The following is a 19,553-nucleotide window of genomic DNA, read 5'->3' on the forward strand; positions in this document are numbered from 1 at the left end:
CCAGTAGAGGTAAGCCAGGCAAGGTGGATTAGTTTCTTTTGTTTTATGTGAATTTTCCCTGTGTTAAGAGGGAGGTTTATTCCTGTTTTCTGTAACTTTAAGGTTTTGCCTAGAGGGGTATCCTCTGTTTTGAATCTGAATACCCTGTAAAGTATTTTCCATTCTGATTTTACAGAGGTGATTTTTACTTTTTTTAAATTTTTTAATTTTTTTTAAATAAAATCCTTCTTTTAAGAACCTGACTGATTTTTCCATTGTTTCAAGATCCAGGGGTTTGGGTCTTTGATTTTGTAACCAATTGGTTAGGATATTATTCTCAAGCCTCCCCAGGAAAGGGGGTGTGTAGGGATTGAGAGGGATATTTTGGGGGAAGACCTCTCCAAGTGGTCTCTTTTCCTGTTCTTTGTTTAAAACACTTGATGGTGGCAGCATACTGTTCAAAGACAAGGCAGAGTTTGTACCTTGGGGAAGTTTTTAACCTAAGCTTGTAAGAATAAGCTTAGGAGGTCTTTTATGTGGGTCCCCACATCTGTACTCTAGAGTTCAGAGTGGGGAAGGACCCTTGACAGGTATTTATACATAGAAATTGCAGAATTGAAATCTGTGCGTGTATGCAAATAGAATGAAGGTTGTACATTAGTGTTTGAGTGTAAAGATATGCAGACTATGCAAGAGTGATAGTTGAGATCAAGAAGAGGAACTAGTTAATAGAGTGTAGCTGGGATGTTGAATGACTTAATTATTTCCTTGGTTTTCATGGTACGTGTTGGTGGGGTATGCACCTCAGATTATTTTTTTTCTGTATGGGGAATTTTCCATAGTTTTTAATCTCTGTATATCAGTATGGATATTTATGTAGTTGGGTATTAACATTAATATGTATTGTATTAAACATAAATGCCAGGATTAGGGTTGCTTTTTCCTGTGCAATCTTAATTCAGTACTTTTTGTGCGTATGCATTATCCTAGTCCTGCCTAACATCACATATGAAGTCCTGAGGTAGAGCCCCAGCAATAGAACCCATTTCTCCTGGGTTTTAGAGCTTGTCTATGGCCTGGTCTACACTAGGAAATTAGATCATTATAACTACATCATTCAGGGCTGTGAAAAATCTACAACCCTGAGCAACTCAGCCCCCCCCCCCCCCCCCCAGCACCACCATCCACCCGTGTAAACAGCACTAGGCTGATGGGAGAATTCTCCCCTTGACCTAGCTGCCACCTCCTGGGGAGGTGGAGTATCTGTGCCAACAGAAGATGGCCACCTCTCATTGACATAGGTAGCCTCTTCAGTGAAGTGCTACGGTGGTGTTGCTGCAGTGTTGTAAGTGTAGATAAACCCTACAAATGAAGTTTTTCCAGAATAGCTATTCTTCAGTAACTCCATATGTAGGCACGTTTTTATTTGGCAATAAGAGTGCCTTGTTCTGGTTTTGGTTAATCTGCTTTGGTAGTGGATTCAGGAATAGTTTCTGTGCTTTAAATTCACACCATACCTTAATCTGTATTAACTTCCAAGACCTTCCTTAGTCGATTGTAACATAAGTTAACACTGTTTCTGTTCTTACAACAGTCTGCTTCCTTCACTGCCTGTCCTATGAAGTCAGTGGACAAGGTTCAGTAGGAAAAAAGGACATGATCATGCAATTAAACATTAGCAGAATGCATATATGCAGGGGATTTGAATAAAGGTCACATGGACAGTTTTTACTGTAGGTAGTCCTGTGACTCAAGTGGTACAAATCTGTGCTGTGAAATGAAAGTGCAATTTTCAGACCCTACTAATGTATGATGGGGAGGAGGGTGTAATTTTTTCATCTTTCCTTTAAAACAAAAACAAAATCTAGGAAATCGCATGTGAAAACTTGTTAAAAGAATGTTTAGGTTTCATGGTAAAGTGCAGAAAAGTTAAATACCAGAGTTATGGCTGTCCATACATTCTTAATTCTGCTCTCTTGAACATATGTAGTACAATACAGTTTTTAATTACAGGTTTGCATTTTTTTTTCTTGCAAGATCCCTATATCATTCACTACACTAGATGGATGCATAAAGTTGCAGAGAATTGTAAGTCCTGCATTTCCTAAATTGAGTGCTTGATTTAGCAGCTAAGATACTGTTTTTGATCTAGTATTACAAATATATCAAAAATAATAGCAGTCAGACTTCATTGGGAGAAAGCAAGTGTATTCTGCCCCCAATCTGGTATTGAAGATTGTTTTGCATTCCTGCTTTTGTCTCTGTATTGGTGATCTCCCAGAGGAAGTTATGGTTGAGGATGTTAATAGTAGAAAATTCTTTTAAATCCCTACATTAGATTTCACAGAACTCTTTAGTACAAAATGTCTCTGTCCTCCAGGCTGATATGCTTTTGTATTTTTCCCTATTTGTGGAAGTTTTGGATGTCTTGGGACTTCTATAAAATTATCTGTTTTCTAGTCCTTGCTAAGAACAGTGATTCTAAGTGTGACTACATTAACTTGAAAGATGCAACTCTCTAGCCTAGAAATCCTTTTTGGTTAAGAAGGAATAGAATGTTGCTCACTCTTCGCTGTGCTGGTCTTGCAGGCTAAAATGAGTAAAGAGAAGTAGAACATATTGTTCTTGAATATGACCTGAAGAGATTCACATTCTTGACTGTACATATGCTCTTTTTGTCAGAAACATTTACACAGACTTTGTTGTTGGGACCACATGCATGTTTCCTTGTGGAACTGAACACTTGGATCTGAAGTTACATGTCCTTCTAGCTGCTTTTATGTTAGCTGGTTTTCCTTGTTGAACTATATTTTCCTATAGTTGCTTGGTTTGTTAGGCTCTTTTTATTTTAATTTCTTATTGCTTGTTTCTTTTGGTGAGAGAATCTCATTCACATTCTGTAACATCAGCAATTACTTTTTAGGGAATTTATCAGCCTTCCAGAGGAACTCATGCCATCTTTTTTGTTACCCAAATGTTTTGTGTCCGTGAGTCTGCGAAGCATGTTGCAATTAAGAAATCCAGCACACCTTTTTCTTCCAGATCTTTCTCTAGCATCTCTTCTGGAGTAAATCTGACCCCATGCATGTAGTACTTAAAGTGAAGAAACTGTTGTTGAAATTATGGTTTCCTAATTACTATAAAATAGAACTTGCTTATAGCCTTTGTACTCCAATTAGACATTTTTATTGTTTGCATGAAGTTTTGTAAATAGAGGATTTTCTTCCATGCTCATAGTATAGATAAACAGAATTGCTCACTGTGCTTAAATTACATGCTACAAGTTTAAGTTTAAAATATAAAAAGAATTTGAACTGAAAACATCAGATATTAAAAGGTTAAAATGTTAGTCCTAAATTGCAAAATTGTCCTATCAGTAAACCACATCTGAGACTCTCTTCTTGTTCTTTAAGTCACAGATGGTAGAGCTGGTAAAGTGCAGCTGGTTGGCTACAAGGAATCCTCCTTTACTATCTGAAGAACTTTCTTCCTGTTCATTTCCGTTCTACTTCCTGACCATCCAGAGTCACAGAAGAATAGCAAGCTGATTGTGTCCCAGACCAACTAATGGGAATGCAGACTGTATCTAAATAGGGAGTGTGTGTACAGGATAGTACTGCCAACTGGCAAATGTCATGTGTGCCAACGGCCTTCTGTAGATGCATGCTCAGTGCATTTTTTATTAGGAACAGCCAAGAAAACTACACAAAAGTTAGTTGACTCTTGAGATACAGCCAAGCTTCTTTAAGTCTGCTTCAGAGAATGCTTGTAAATGACACTTTAGGGGTGAATCCTGTTCCACATCTGTCACTGCTCTTGAATCAGTAGGATTTAGTGGTGCAGAGGTTGAGATAAAATTTTGGTAGCTCATGTAGAGGATTTGTACACTTCGTGTACCGTTGAGGTCCAGCTATGCAACCCTGTGCACCTCAAACAGCTAGGATTTGGTGGTAGTCATGGAATCTAATGCCCATTTCCTTTACACAGTGGAGCAAAAGAGACACTGAGACTATTTCAGCAAATGAGGAAGGTAACTCTGCTGCTGCAGAGAGGTGGCATGGGGATTGACCCCAGCGCACACTTGATTTGCTTAGGATATGGACTCTGCCTAAGGTTTGGGTCTTTGGCATATTATAGCTCTAGTTTCAGTCTGTCTGCAGATTCAGGAAGACAGCACAGCATTGATTACACCAGTTTCATGTTTGAAATCATGAAGGCTAAAAATGTAATTCTTTTTCTAAATAGAAGTTTAAGATCTGCAGGACTTAGTGAAAGATTGGCTTTCACTTGTCAGAAAGTTGCCTACTCTCCATTGGTGATTTGCCAAGTGGATTTGTCAAGACCTGTATCTATCTTAGGATATTTCTGCACAGTAGCTGGGAGGTGTAATTCCCAGTATGGGTAAACATACCCATGTTAGCACTTCTCAAGCTAGTGCCTAAAAATAGCAGTGTGGCAGCAGCAGCACAGGTGGCAACTTGGGCGCCTCCCCCGTGTTACATGCTTGGGCAGTAAGCCAGAGGCGCTGGCTGTGCCAGTATGGCCATGCCAGTATTTTTAGGTGCTAGCTTGAGCAGAACTAGCATGTGAGTGACTTTCCACACTGGGAATTATACTTCTCAGCTGCTGTGTAGACATACCTTTAGTTACTTCTAGAATGTGCTTCCTGTGTGTATATATAGAGACTGAACAAAACTTAGGAATCTAGAAAGAATGATGGATTTTCTTTCTGTTACCCCATATTCTAAGGAGCATGTGTTGTGTTGGAGGATTTTCTGTATATGGACATTTGTAAATTGACAATTACTTTTTTAAAAAAAGTCTATTTAGAATCATAGAATCTCAGGGTTGGAAGGGACCTCAGGAGGTCATCTAGTCCAACCCCCTGCTCAAAGCAGGACCAATCCCCAATTTGCCCCAGATCCTTAAATTGCCCCCTCAAGGACTGAACTCACAACCCTGGGTTTAGCAGGCAAGTGCTCGAACCACTGAGCTATTTAGAAAGTAAACAGTCTGTGGGCTCTCTCCTATGGTTTATAAATACCATGCAGAACTTGCCATTTGGTTGTCACTTGTTCCATAGGTAATTGTTACCTGTGAAGGAAAATGTTTAATAGTGTATTTTGTATAAAAAAATCATGCACCATATTCTTTGTTATCTAATGATTAAAGCTCTAATTGTGTTGATTAAAGAGAATGTTCTCTGTTTGACAAGTAAGTCTTTAGTTGTGTATGTTTGCAACTCTCTTTGGAGTGGATTTAAGAGCATCTTAATTGGAAAATATGTCAGGGTAACTTATTAGGCCTACTTCAATTATTTACTGTTCCATAACATAAGAATTCTATTTAGTAACTTCATCTGTGTTTTTTCTGATTTAAGTTATAGTAAAACACCGACACACACTAAATAGAACTCCTTAAACAAATGTATTCAAATACTTGAAAGAAAAAATAAATTATACTGTAAGCCCTTTAATTGTTGACTTGTACTCAAATGTAACTATAAAGAGAAACAATTTGAATGAATTATAAATGCTCCTAATTGTTACATTATTTACCGTTTGTTCCTCTTGAAATAGCACAAATCTCAACTTTTTAAATATGAAGAATTTTCTTTCCATTTTGGGAATTATTTCAGGGTTATGGAATAAAGAAATCTATTTACTGTCAAATCCAGAAATACAATTACAAAAGAGTACACTGAGATACAAATAACTCACTTGTATTTTTTTTCTTCACACTTTATCTTCTTTGTCTTACTGTCAGGGAAGCATCACTTTTTCATTGTAATATTTTCTATTATTGTCAGTATAATTCTATTGTACTGTCAGTTTTGATTTACATGTGTCAAATGGTCGTCTGTTCATTCAGGTGATAGTTTGGTGTACGTTTTGAACTTGCAGTATATATCAGAGTTTTTTATACAAAGAAATATGTAAATACTAGGGCTGTCAAGTGTTTAAAAAATTCCAATTAATCACAGTTTCAATTGCATTGTTAATAATAGAATACCATTTATTTAAATATTTTTGGAGGTTTTCTATATTTTCAAATAGGGGCTAGGGCCCAGGTTCCAGCCTCCCTTGGAGTGCAGGGCTCCAACCCTCCTCCCTCCCCTGGAGTGGGCATAGCCTCTGCTGCCCACAGAGCTCCTGAGCTGGGGCTGCTGCCGCTGCCTCCTTCCCCACCTGGAGGTATGCAGTTAACGTGTTTAAAAACAAAACAGTGCATTAATTTTGTTTTCCGTTAATCACAGGCGTTAACTGTGATTAATTGACAGCCCTGGTAAATACAATTGTCAAAGCTGAATTCATTGCTTTTGTAGGTTTGTCAGCGCTATCGTTAGGGAAATACTTTACTCTTAAACTCTTTATCAGGTAGCGGATTAGGAGAATCTTTGTTTAGTTATGTAGAGAAGCTTTTATTGATGTCTTAGAAACTTACCCTACTAATTTTTCTTTCCAAGGTATCCTGATGTTAAGTAGCCAGTGTTGAACTGGAAATGAGAAGAGAAAGCTATGAAAATGTTAGTGTTTAATACGTCAATATTGATAGTTCTGTTGCTTTAAGTCCTGATTCTGCAAACAGTTGCACCAGAATGGATTTCTGTTCTCGTGCTGAGTCCCACTGAAACATGAAATAGTGCACTGGGGCCTTTGTTGGCACAAAAAATGAATGTTAAAACCAACATGAGCAAAACCATATGTGGTATACAGGGAAAAATTGCTTTAAATAGGAATAGGGATTTTAATTTTAATTTAAATGGGTTTGACTGTGATAATCTCTTCAGCTCTGTGTCTGATTTTAAATCCAGTGTAAGCTACCAATTCATTAATAATGTAAGTGAGTTGGACAGAATCTCCAGGTGTTGGAGAGGTAGCTCAAGATGAAAACAAGAAGATTCAAATATTGCTGTGGTAATTTTGGATTCTCTCATCACTGAGCCACACAAAGTGAGTCATGTACATTTGTTGGAAAAGACTACAGCAGTTCGAAAATCAGTCCTGACACCAGGATTTTTAACTCTGTGCATGACAACATATCTCCCCCCTCCCCTCCCCCATTGCGTGTGTGTGTGTGTTCTTTGGGGTTTTTGTTTGGGGGTGGGGGGAGAAGGGGAGAGGAGTGGAAGCTGGGCAAATGGGCCAAAACCAGAATTTCCTTAAAAGCTAGCTTCAAAATAACTTCAGCTGTTGGTTTAAGCTATATTATTTGCCTTCACATTTGTAGCTAAATAAAGTTCCCGATTTTCTTCTCTCCATGCCATCTGAAAAATACAATCTATCTAGCCTACAGTTAATCTTGAGGATCCAGTAATTTTGCTTTTCAAATTGGTAACATCTTTCTTTCTTTTTAATGCATTTAAACTCAGTTTAGGCCTGAAACTTAGAATCTCACTGCAGCCAACAATTATTTTAGAAAATCTTTTCTCATTTTTTTTTTCTTGAGGGTAAGAGTAAGGAATGTATATGGTGGGTTCAGGAGAGATTTTAAAAACTTTAAAACAAATTGGGTACTCTTTTATATGAATTTTTGTCTCTGCACTATTGCCATATTTCAAAATAGTCTCTTATAATATGAGGATGCATTTGCCCAAGGTTATTTGATTGTAACTTTGGCCAGGTTTATTTAGTTGTATTTGTCATGTTAAAAAATAATTGGGTTCTGTATGATTATTTTTTTTCTTATAGAGGCTTTTCCAGAAATAATAATAATCAGTATTTGAAATGTGTGAAAGCTTAGTTTCTACATCTTTAGATTCATAGTTTCTCTTCTCAGTTTCTTAAGAGCTTCAGAATTCAAATGGTACTTGGATTGCAATGAATTTCACTAATTTCAAGATTTTTAGGTTTATCAAATCACTTTGGCATGGAAATCTGGCATGGTTTCCCTACGGTGCTGTGGTTGGAAAAGTGTCTAAGTAGATGAGTATAACTGAAGTTTTAGTAAAATCTGTTATCAGTAATACTCTGCTCATTATGGGCACGATTCAAATACTTATGTTACTCCACAAGTAACCCACTTGGCTTCCATGGGGCTACTTGCACAGTGAAGTATGTTCAACATGAGTAAAGATGGTGGCATTTAGCCTAGAAATGAAAAACTCTGATGTAACTTTTTAAACTTCAGTCAGCCATCTTTGCTGCTTAAAAATTGGTTTGTGGCACATGCAGTCCATAGCCTTAAAATAAAGGAGTGTTAGATTTGACCATAGTTAAGAATGTAAACATCTGTAACTATCTTGAATACTGAAGAAACTTGTACTGCTTGGAAACTGACAGATTGACCTCACCGCATGGGAGGGTTTTTTAAGTAGTGGTGTAGGACAGTAGGGGCGGAGTTTGTGTAAACTGGAAATCTGTAAATGAACTAGTCCAGTTTACAACTCTTTCCTGCCTGTACCTTTGTTTGACCATGTACTGTGTGAAACAATATATCCATTAGCTTGCCCATTTTAAATATCATTGCTTGGATGCTCTGTTTGGATTGTTTGGTCTGTCCTCTTTATGGCCTATAATAAGTCTGGGAGTCTGTCACAGATTCCGTGAATTTCTGTGACCTCCATGACTTCTGCAGCTGCTGGAGCTGGCTTGGGGCAGCAGCAGCGATTTGGGTATGGGGGAGGGGGCTTGGGGCTCAGGGCTAGGGGTGGGGGGGGTGCTTACCTTGGTGTGGAGGACTCCTTGGCTCCAACTGACATGGCCTCCCTGCAGCTCCTAGACGGTGGAGGGTTGGGGGTCTCCGTGTTGCTTGCACTCGCAGGCCCCATCCCTGGAGCTCCCATTGGCTGCGGTTCCAGGCCAACGGGAGCTGCGGCAGCCGGCGCTTGTGGCAGGAGCAGTGGAGCCTTTGTCCTGGCCCCTGGGTCCACCACTTAGGAGCTGCAGGGATGCAGAGCCTGATAGGAAGCCCCACCAACCTCCCAGCACCAGCAGGGGTCCTGGGCCACCTCCCCCCATCACCCGCAGCACCCTTGGACCACCCCCCCCCCCCCTAAGTTTTAATCAGGGTGGGTATTTTTAGTTAAAGTCATGGACAGGTCACAGGTTCGTGAATTTTTGTTTATGGCCTGTGACCTGTCCGTGACTTTTACTAAACATACCCATAACTAAAACATAACCTTACCTGTAATCTGTTGTTTCATCTGCAGACTACTCCATATAGAAATCCTGGAAAGTATTTGATTTGTTAATGTAGTTGCATAGACTGAGAGAAGGATAGTTTTCATTGTCTGGGATATTTTTCCATCTTGAGAATTATGGCATCATGATTGTGTGGACATATAGTCTCAAATGTGTTTTGGAGTAGCAAAAACTAGATTTAAAGGGGAGAAAAAAGTGAATTAGTTTGCAAACTGTCTGGAGGGGAAATTACTGTTTATGTAGTGTTTATTCCCAGTTGTAGATGCAGAGGAATTGCTGTATTGAAAGTTGTTTCATGCAATATATTGCAGCACTGGATTTACTGAATATTTTTATAATATTGTGAAATGCTTGTATATACTCGTGAGCTGCAGAAATAGTTCTTTAATTGAAAGCTTTGCTTTTAGTTGTGATGTAGCAAAATGACACATTCTAATTTGATTTTGCATATGTTTCCATTGCATATCGGGGTAGATTTGATTTAAATCACTAATCAGGAAGACTCTATTTAATCATGGATTTCTACATAAGTGCATTTTTGTTGGTTATTATAACCTTAATACATATTCTTCACAACTCTGAGATAGATGAGACCCAAACTGGGTCTCTTTTATGGCCTGCTGCCATTATTGGTTTTCCCTTCCAGTAGATCTCAAATCAATGAAGGCTACATTCAGAAAGACCTCAAGACTTCTGGAATATGCTGCTCAAACAGTTTCATTTTTGTTTCTACTGCCTGTCCCTCCCTTCTCCCATTTATCAACAGACTTCTCCTTGTCCAGAGATATTCTGCCCCAACAATCTTCTATTCATTGAACTTTTTGAAACTTTGCACTTCTAGTGAGAGGTAAGGGATTGACTGTGTACACAAATTTGCAGAGGGACAATAGGGTTGAGGTCTGTTATTTCTCACCTCTATATATTTATTTTACTTAAACATTTTTGCTGTTAACCATGTTCTCTCTGGAGACACAAATCCACAGTTTGAGAATTGCAAAACTAAGCATCTCTGATGGTATCTTCTAGACTAAACACTGAGTCCCATTGGGTAGAGAGAAAGATTAATCTAAATAGTCTATACAGAAGGCCCTGGAACCCCATAAGATTGGGTCCCTAATCCATAAATTATTGGAACTCATTTACAAAACTTTTCTTAAACATTACATGAATATATTGTCTCATACTATAGAATTAGAATTTATAATCTCTATTCCATGATGAGATATCTTTGAGCTATAATAGGTTTTTCCTCAAAGCATTTTATCAAAAAAATCCAATTTAAATGAAAAAATCCATTTTTTTGCAGGGGGAGGGGGCGGTTAAATCATTGATTTTTATCCACCCTGGTGCATATGCTTAGTCTTTTTATAAAGGCAGGTGTGTTATACGTTTACATATTGGCTGGTTTTGGAACAGTGGTTTGTTATAGGTGAACTTTTTAGTGCAGGATGCAGACTATAAGCATTTTTGTGAACAAAACATAGTTCTCTAACAGGAATCTGGTTTTTATCATATGCTTCTGAAATCTAGGAAGAAGGTAATTAAGTATACTGATTTAAAAGATAGCTAGTTGAGTAACTTACTGTTAACTGCTCAAACTATGTCCCTGAACCACTTATCTTATTACATAATTATTAGTCTTTAATTGCTGTAGAGTAAAAATTTAGTAATTACTAACATAGGAGTAAATACAAAGCAGTAGCTAATTTTTTTGTAACTATACTAGTTGAACACCGCTTATTACTACTTTTAATAGAAAGCTGTAGACTGCATGCAATTTAATGCTCAAGACAGCATGTATTTTGGAGTTTCACATGGTATCCAACCATGTAAATCTATCATTGTCCTGAAAGAAGAAGAGCTTACTGACTTAAATATTAAAATGGTAAAATTTATTTTTTAACTTTGGCTAAAACTTGAGGTTTAATAAAAGAAAAATTTAACTAATACATTGCCTATTATACAAGATGGTTGAATTCCAGAATAAATTAGAAAGCATTTTAAAAATTATTGGGCATATATTTAACAGTAGATGTCTTGACTGTAATATATTTTTATTAGTACCTGGGAATAAAATTGTTTTAAATAATTAAAATAGATACTGTTCTGTAATATTAGGATTACTATATATTAAATGTTTGTGTTTTTGTTGAAAGTTTAATACATTAAATTCTTGTCAACTGTTTTTAGACTTTAGTGTACTTTCCACAACTTGTTCAGTATTTTGGTTAACACAGTTTGTAAATACAGAGATCTCAAATGTATTACTTCAGTACAAGCCACATAGACTGCAAACAGATTTGTGGGGAGTTTGGAATGGTTAACTAAAACTACTTAACTGTTATCTTGTAGCTCATGAGGGTCTAATCTTTGAGAAATACTGGATAATTTGTATAAACATATTCATATCTTCAGAAGATGTGGCAAATTGCCATCTCAGTGGTTTCTTCAGCTTTTTTCATTTTTCTTTGTATGAGGTTAGTGCTTAGTTTTTTTAAAAAAAATCTTTTATTGTATTTATAGTTTAGTTAGCTTGATTGTATACTCTCATATCTTTCTATATTTAGTCTAACTGAAGGACTACAGGAATATTCAGAAATTAAGAAAATGTGAAGACACATCTGTGAAATTCACGGTTTAAATTACAGTTCAGTAACGTTTCACTTAACATTGTCCTGGTTAATGTTTTCTTACGTTGCTGATCGATTAGAGAACATGCTTGTTTAAAGTTGCGTGATGCTTCCTTATAATGTTTAGCAGCCGCTGCTTTGTCCACTGCTGGCAGAAAGAGCAACCTTTTGGGAGTTAAGTGGTGGGGCCTTGGAACCAGGGCTGACTGGCAGCCACCCATCAGCTCCCCTAAGTTCCCAGTGCTGCAGCTGCCCAGCAGGCTATCAGTTGCTGGCAGTTCAGCTGTCCCTCCCTGCACTGCTGTGTGTTGCTCCTGCCCTCTGCCTTGGAGCTGCTCCCGGGAGCCTCCTGCTTGCTGTGCAGAGGGTGGGGGAAGAGGGGTGCTAATGTCAGGGTGTCCCTGTACCTCATCTCCACAGGGAGGACAGGGAATGGGACAGAACAGTGCTTAGAACGGAGGGAGCTTGCTGGCAGCAGCTGCTGCCTCACCTTGCTGATCTACTTAAAAAGGCAGTGTACTTGGTGGGGTCAGTGGACTTAAAGAGGCAATGTGCGTCCATCTCTCTCTCTCACGTCTTTCTCTTGCTCTCTCACACATGCTGTCTCGCTCTCAGACACAGTGTGTCTGTCTCACTCCGCCATGCTGTCTCCTCCCTCCATTCGTGCTGCTTTGTAGAGTGTGAGGCTACATTAACAGCGTGTTAACCCTTGAGGGCTCATCTTAGTGCTAATTCATCTTTTGGCAGTAAGGCATTTCCTGGGAAATATCCCACCCTCTTTCACCCTCTGACTCCACCACCTCAACTAAGCGTCACAATCATCATTGCTGTGTATAGTATTACATTATTTGTTTAAAACTGTGTGTGTGTTAGTTAGTCCAGTCTTTGGTGAAGAAAATTTCCCGTAACCTCTTTCCCACTCCCCCACCCCACCCCCCTTCAATTTCCCCATAAGAATTAATGTAATTTGCTTAACATTATTTTGCTTAAAGTTGCATTTTTTTAGGAACATAACTACAATGTTAAGTAAGGAGTTACTGTAATTTAAAGTTTAATTAGTGGATTGCTGTTTAACCCTACATTCATCTAATCAACATCCAGTGAGGGTTCATCTTTAAATAGCGCGTCTTAAATTTTGTTCAGCCAGGCTTTCTGTACTCAAATTCACTGTTCCTTTTCTAAGCTCTTTTGGTTTCATGTATGCATATTATCTCTGTCTTTATTGTAGAACTTATTTGTTTTCCTCAGACTAAGATACTGATTAGAAATAGGTAAGTGAGCTGTAGCTCACGAAAGCTTATGCTCAAATAAATTTGTTAGCCTCTAAGGTGCCACAAGTACTCTGATTAGAAATATTAATCAATATCTGGAACTTTAGTGCAGATGTTGAGCACTGTTATGGTATGTAGCTGCTCATGCTTAAACATTTAATTTTTCTTACAAACATTTTATTTACACATAAGAGCGGACATACTGGGTCATACCATGGTCCATTTAGCCCAGTGTCCTGTCTTCTGACAGTGGCCAATGCCAGGTGCTTCAGAGGGAATGAACAGAATAGATAATAATCGAGTGATCCATCCCCTGTCATCTACTCCCAGCTTCTAGCATCAGAAGCTGGGGGCACCCAGAGCATGGGGTTGCATCCCTGACCATCTTGGCTAATAATCATTGATGTACCTATCTTCCATGAACTTCTCTAATTCTTGTTTGAACCCCATTATAATTTTGGCCTTCACAACAGCCCCTGGCACCGAGTTTCACAAGTTCACTGTGCATTGTGTAAAGAAGTACTTCCTTATGTTTGTTTTAAACCGGCTGCCTATTAACTTCATTGGGTTGACCCGTGTTCCTTGTGTTATCTGAAGGAGTAAATGACTCGTACTTTTTTGCTTTCTCCACACCATTCTTGATATTACAGACCTCTCATATCCCCACCCCCCTTAGCCCTCTCTTTTTCTGGCTGAACAGTCCCAGCCTTTTTAATCTCTCCTATATGAAAGCTGTTGCATATCCCTAATGATTTTTGTTTTCTTCTCTGCACCTTTTTCAATTCTAATCTTTTTTGAGATGGTCTGACCAGACCTGATCACAATATTCAAGGTGTGGGCGTAACCATGGATTTATATAGTGGCATATGATCTTTTCTGTCGTCTTACTTATTCCTAATGGTTTCTAACACTTCTAGCTTTTTTGACTGCCACTGCACATTGAGCGGATGTTTTCAGAGAACTATCTATGATGACTCCAAGATCTCTTGCTTGAATGGTAACGGCCAATTTAGTTCCCATCATTCTGTATGTATAGTTCAAATTGTTTTCCAATATGCATTACTTTGCATTTATCAACACTGAATTTCATCTGCCATTTTGTTACTTAGTCAGCCAGTTTTTTGTAAGATCCCTTGGTAACTCTTTGCAGTCAGTTTTGGACTGAACTAATGAGTAATTTTGTATCCTCTCCAAATTTTGCCACTTCACTGATAAGCCTTTTTTCCTGATCATTTATGAATAGCACTGGTCCCAGTACAGATCTCTGTGAGAGACACCACTGTTTACTTCTCTCCCTTCTGAAAACTGATAATTTATTCCTATCCTTTGTTGCCTGTCTTTTAACCAGTTCCTGATCCATGAGAGGACCTTCCCTTTTATCCCATGATAAGCTTACTTTGCTTAAGAGTTTTTGTTGTGGGACTTTGTCAAAGGCTTTCTGAAAATCTAAGTACACTGGATCCCCCTTGTCCTTATGTTTGTTTGCCTCCCCTCAAAGAATTCTAATAGATTGGTGAGGCATGATTTCCCATTACAAAAACCATGTTCTCTTCCCCCCCTCACCCAACAAATCGTGTTCATCTATGTGTCTAATAATTCTGATTTTTATGATTGCTTCAACCAGTTTGCCTATTACTGAAGTTAGGTTTACTTGCCTATAATTCTCAGAATCACCTCTGGAGCCTTTATTTGAAAACTGGTATCACGTTAGCTACCTTCCAGTCACCTAGTACAGAAGCTGAGTTAAATGATAGGTTACATAGCACAGTTAATAGTTCTGCAATTTCATATTTGAGTTCCATTAGACCCCTTGGGTGAATAACATCTGGTCCTGGTAACTTATTACTGTTTAGTTCCAAAACCTCCTCTAATGACACCTCAACCTGGGACAGTTCCTCAGATATTTCACCTCGAAAGAATGGCTCAGGTGTGGGAATCTCCCTCACATCCTCTGCAGTGAAGATGGCTGGAGAAAATTGATTTAATTTTTCTACAATAGCCTTATCTTCCTTGAGTGTCCCTTTAGCACCTCAGTCATCCGGTGGTGACTCCACAATGTTTGGCAGGCTTCCTCCTTTTGATATGTGTAAAAAATGGTTTGCTGTTAGCTTTTGAGTTTCTTGGCTAGTTCCTCTTCAGTCTTTTTTTTGTCCTGCGTTGTTGTTCTTCTACATTTGACTTGCCAACATTTATGCTCCTTTCTTTTTCCTCAGTAGGATTTAACTTTGAATTTTAAAGGGTGCCTTTTTACCTCTAAACACTTCTTTCACTTTATCTATGGTTGCACTTCTTTGGTCCTCTTACCATGTTTTTTTAATTTGTGGTATACAATTAATTTGAACCTCTATTATGGTGTTTTTAGTAAGTTTCCATGCAGTTTTCAGGTATTTTACTTTTGTGACTGTACCTTTTTAATTTCCGTTTAACTAGCTTCCTCATTTTTGTATAGTCTCCTTTTTAAATTAAAAGCTACTGTGATGGGCTTCTTTCATGTCTTCTCCCCCTTGCCCCACATTAGAATGTTAAATTTTAAGTTAGTCGTTATTATCAAGTGGTTCAGCTATATTCACCTCTTGGACCAGATCCCTGTGCTCCATTTAGGAATATATCAAGAATTGCCTCTCCTCTTGTGGGTTCCAGCAGTAGCTGCTCCAAGAAGCAGTCAACTTTTTTGAAAGAGGATGCTTGTTATGTTCTTTCCTCCGATTATATGTATGGCATTGAGATAAATGTGTGAATCAGGAGCAGTTCAGACAGAATAGTTTAATGCTGGGGCCAAAAATGGGGAAATTGGGCTTTCCCCGTCTATACCAAAAAGAAATAACTTCATAATCCTTCCGAGATACTGTAAATGCTCATCTGCTGAATGTTGCATATTTAGGACTTCAGATGTACTGCGGATAGAATGCCACCTCAACCATTAGCTCTGAGTGATAGGTTGCATTATTTGTGCAGGGTTGCCAGTTCCTCCTTACCTGAGACATGTATTTCAGTATCTTAAAGTCTTAAATCTTAATACTGTCTAATACTGAGCTGCCTACTTTAGGATCTTGCTAATGGCTTAAGGTAGTTTTTAGTTTGGAATGTTTTTGTAATTTAAAACTGTGTAACACTTTTATTTTTAAAATAGACTTTTATAGGTGAGGATGCTATAAGCGTGAAGAAGTATAGCACTTTTTCTTCAACGTTTTTGTTGTCTTGATTCTGTAATGGATTGTTTTTTCTAGTGAACGTTAGCGTTTTGTCCAACTGTAAATGTTTCTGATAGACAAAATTAATCTGCGTTTGCAACACTTTGTGGTAGACTTTCAGTATGCTCTGGGATTATACTCCTGGGGGAATTCTGCGCCACTGCGTATGTGCAGAATTTGTCCCCCACGTATTTCTTTGCTTCCCCACAGAAAAATGACTTTCTGACTGGGAAGCTAAGAAAGCCACAAGAGCGGTCATGCGACTCTCCCCATTAGTGTATTTTGGGCGCCTAGGGCAGCTGGCAGAGAAGAAAATCACTGTGGGGCAGGAGGCAGGACTGGGGAAGATCTGGCTGGTGGCTCCTACCCTGCGTCAGGTGCAGCTGCTAGTCCCAACTGGGCTGGGGAGGATGGGACTTCCTCTTCCCTTGCAAGAGATCCGGTGCCCGGTCAGACCAACCCCAGATTTCTCCCCCAGCTGAAGGAAGCTCTGCAAGCTCCCCCTCCCGCTTACTGTACCCATTGCTCCTCAGCTGCAAGAGGGAGGGATCCCTGTACAGGGAGCTGCTCACCCATCCACCCAACCCATGTGCATACAGACCCCTTCATGTCCAGACCCTCCCTCCAAGCCTCATCCCCCTGCACTCAGTACCCCACCCACCCGATGAGCCCTATTCCCCCTGCACCTGGATCATCCCAACCCCGATGAGCCTCAATGAGCTGCATCTGGACCAACTGTGCCCCTGACACCCAGACCCCCCCCACCTCTGAGCTCTGTTTCCTCCACACCCAGACCCCCCCCCCCCCCCCGCTGAGCCCCAACCACCTTCACCTAGACCCCCCTATAGAATCCCATTACCTTTACACTCAGAACCCCTTGCTGAGCCTGCCTGTCCACTCCTAGTGCACCTGGCACAGAGGGGCCCGGTCCTTGCGCTGTATCAGGGTTGGGTGCTGCCTCACCACTGAGTCCATGTCCCGGGGGGAGCTGCACAGTGATCTCCCACTCTGTGCAGCCAGTGGCCTGTGCTTCCCATTGCCATGCTAGAGCCTCCACATTTATTTGACACATAAAATTTGCAGAATTTTAAAATTTTGGGGGCAGAATTTTTAATGTTTTGGTGCAGAATGCCCTCAGGAGTAGGGATTAGTCTGTTATGCAATATCTCTCAACCCCAACCCCCCCCCAGACACACACATTCTGGAAAGAATCATCGCTTTCATGCGTTTATTGCTTAATTTATTTTTGTTCCTTAATTAACAACCATGTTTCCTTATTAAAGTAATTTTGAACTGTTGAACTTAATTCTCTTTGGTAGTGAAGTGGTTTGGTCATTACTCTTTACCTTTTATTAGAACCTATTTAATACTAGTATTTTTGTTGCAATTTTGTGTACTTTACAGATTTATTTTCCAAATATTTCCTTAACTTGGATATTCAGATATTTATCCAAACATAATTGCTATGGGTTTTCCTGCAGACAGACTTGAAGGAGTATACCGAAACAACATTGATGATGTAGTAAGGTAAGATTTATATTTTTACTGACACTCTGAATTATTTGCTTATCTATTTTTTTTTGCAATACTCCTAATTCATGCTGTAGTTTAACCTTTTAATGCCTATAATAAGTAGGTTGGGTAGAGTACACATGATCTTCTGCTTAGAGGTACTTAGGGGAGGGGAAGTTTGGTGTAAAAGTGGTCTTTGGTTCTATTTCTGTAAAATTAAGTGTATCTCTAGGGATTGTATTCAAGGTCATTGTTCTATATACAGATCAAATTCATACAATTAGCTTTACAGGTGCAACACTGAGCTGGTCTAATTGTGTTGGAAAAGTGCTTAAATGACTTAAGAGCATGACCCCTAACTCATATAGATATTTTGAAAATCTCACTGAGTTTTCCAGAGCAGCTAACCATAAATTTTTAATGTAAAATACCAAGCAGAAAAACTTGCCAGAAACATAAGTGAGTTAAGAGCACAAATCCCATTTAAAAGTTGATGGAACTCATGTTCATAAGTCACTTCAGGTGCTTTTGAAAATTCTACCCTCTGTGGCAACTGGAGAATAAATGAAATTATGATCTCACAAGGGTTAAAGCTAAGAAATTGAGAGCGAAGCACAATTACTTAAAGTAATCTTTTGTTTGTTTAACTCCAGTGTCTAAAAAACACTTTGTTGAAAAATGTTCATTAAAGTTCCAGCATTGTTTCCTCTTTGTCTGAGGGGGGAATACTTAGGCAAAACCAGGGAAGACCTGGTTTGATATTCCTGGTATTTCCAAGGTGTAAATGGCATTAAAGAAAACAACCTAAAACCCCAATGCCATGGAGGGAAGGAGGGGGAACTTTCAGGCTTCCTTTGTCCATCATACATATGCCAAAAGTTACAAACCTAACTTAAAACACATCCTTATTGATATTTAAATTAAAAGGAATTTTGCAGTATTGGTTCAGAATATTAAGGCACTTTTCTGCTAGATAAAAGGCATTGTGCTCAATACTTGCATAATGCTTTGGCCTGGTCTCCACTACAACATGAAACCATTATGCACACTGTTGTCAGCAATTGGGTTGACTGAACTCATACTGAGTGTGCTTGAGTTTCAAGTGTAAATGGGGACAAACCATGTTCAACAACATTTAGATAACTCTACATAGAGTAAACTGAAATAGTCATGGTTAAAACCTGCACAACTAGCTGCCTCTGTCTACACTTGAAGCTTAACCATGCTCAGTACCAGTTAGCTAAACTAAATTCTTGCAACTGTGTGCATAATGGCTTAATTTTGTATTGCAAGTAAGCCTTTGTGTCCACATGCTCTAGTGCTCCTAATATTACGTGAGCAATGCTAACACATCTGAATGCACTTCTGAGAGCAACATTTTTCAAAGTGTAGGGCCACAGCCTCCCAGGGGCTTGGTAAAGGGTGTGTGAAGGACTGTCTGGTGGAGTGTGTGTAAATTATGATTGAGAGGCCTCTCACAACTCATAGTAAGGGGAGGCATGAGAGAGGTGCAGTATTGGTTTATTTACAAGTAACAGCACTTATTGAACCAGTTCATCACATATCTGTATGATTCCAGCATGGATGGGGGAAATCACAGGTGTGGGTTCTGGTCTTCCCAAATCAATACTGTCAGTTCCACCCCATCCCCTCCATTTTGTGCCCTATTTATTGATAGTCTCATCAAGTAGATCTGGGAATTCCCAAGGTGGTGCTTGTCTGGACTTTCTCATAATTTTTTGTTTACAATTTTTAACAAAGTATTGTCACTCTGCTCCTCAGGAGAGATTTTATTCAGAATTTTCAGGGTGCCCAGTATCTCAGATC

At 39.0% G+C, this 19,553-nt stretch overlaps 1 protein-coding gene across 3 annotated transcripts in view; it reads left to right on the forward strand.

The window, feature by feature from the left end:
- PTEN (phosphatase and tensin homolog) overlaps positions 1 to 19,553 on the forward strand; it is a 91,951-nt gene that overhangs the window by 8,952 nt on the left and 63,446 nt on the right. For 2 of the 3 annotated variants that reach the window (XM_007071581.4, XM_043550735.1), the window contains exon 2: positions 17,657 to 17,741. In XM_007071581.4, the coding sequence (XP_007071643.3) occupies positions 17,657 to 17,741 (85 nt within the window). Of the gene's footprint in view, positions 1 to 17,651; positions 17,742 to 19,553 lie in introns of those variants that run through there. The other variant, XM_037903542.2, reaches the window with a different exon arrangement.

This window comes from Chelonia mydas, chromosome 7, assembly GCF_015237465.2.
Source record: "Chelonia mydas isolate rCheMyd1 chromosome 7, rCheMyd1.pri.v2, whole genome shotgun sequence".
Taxonomy (NCBI): domain Eukaryota; kingdom Metazoa; phylum Chordata; order Testudines; family Cheloniidae; genus Chelonia; species Chelonia mydas.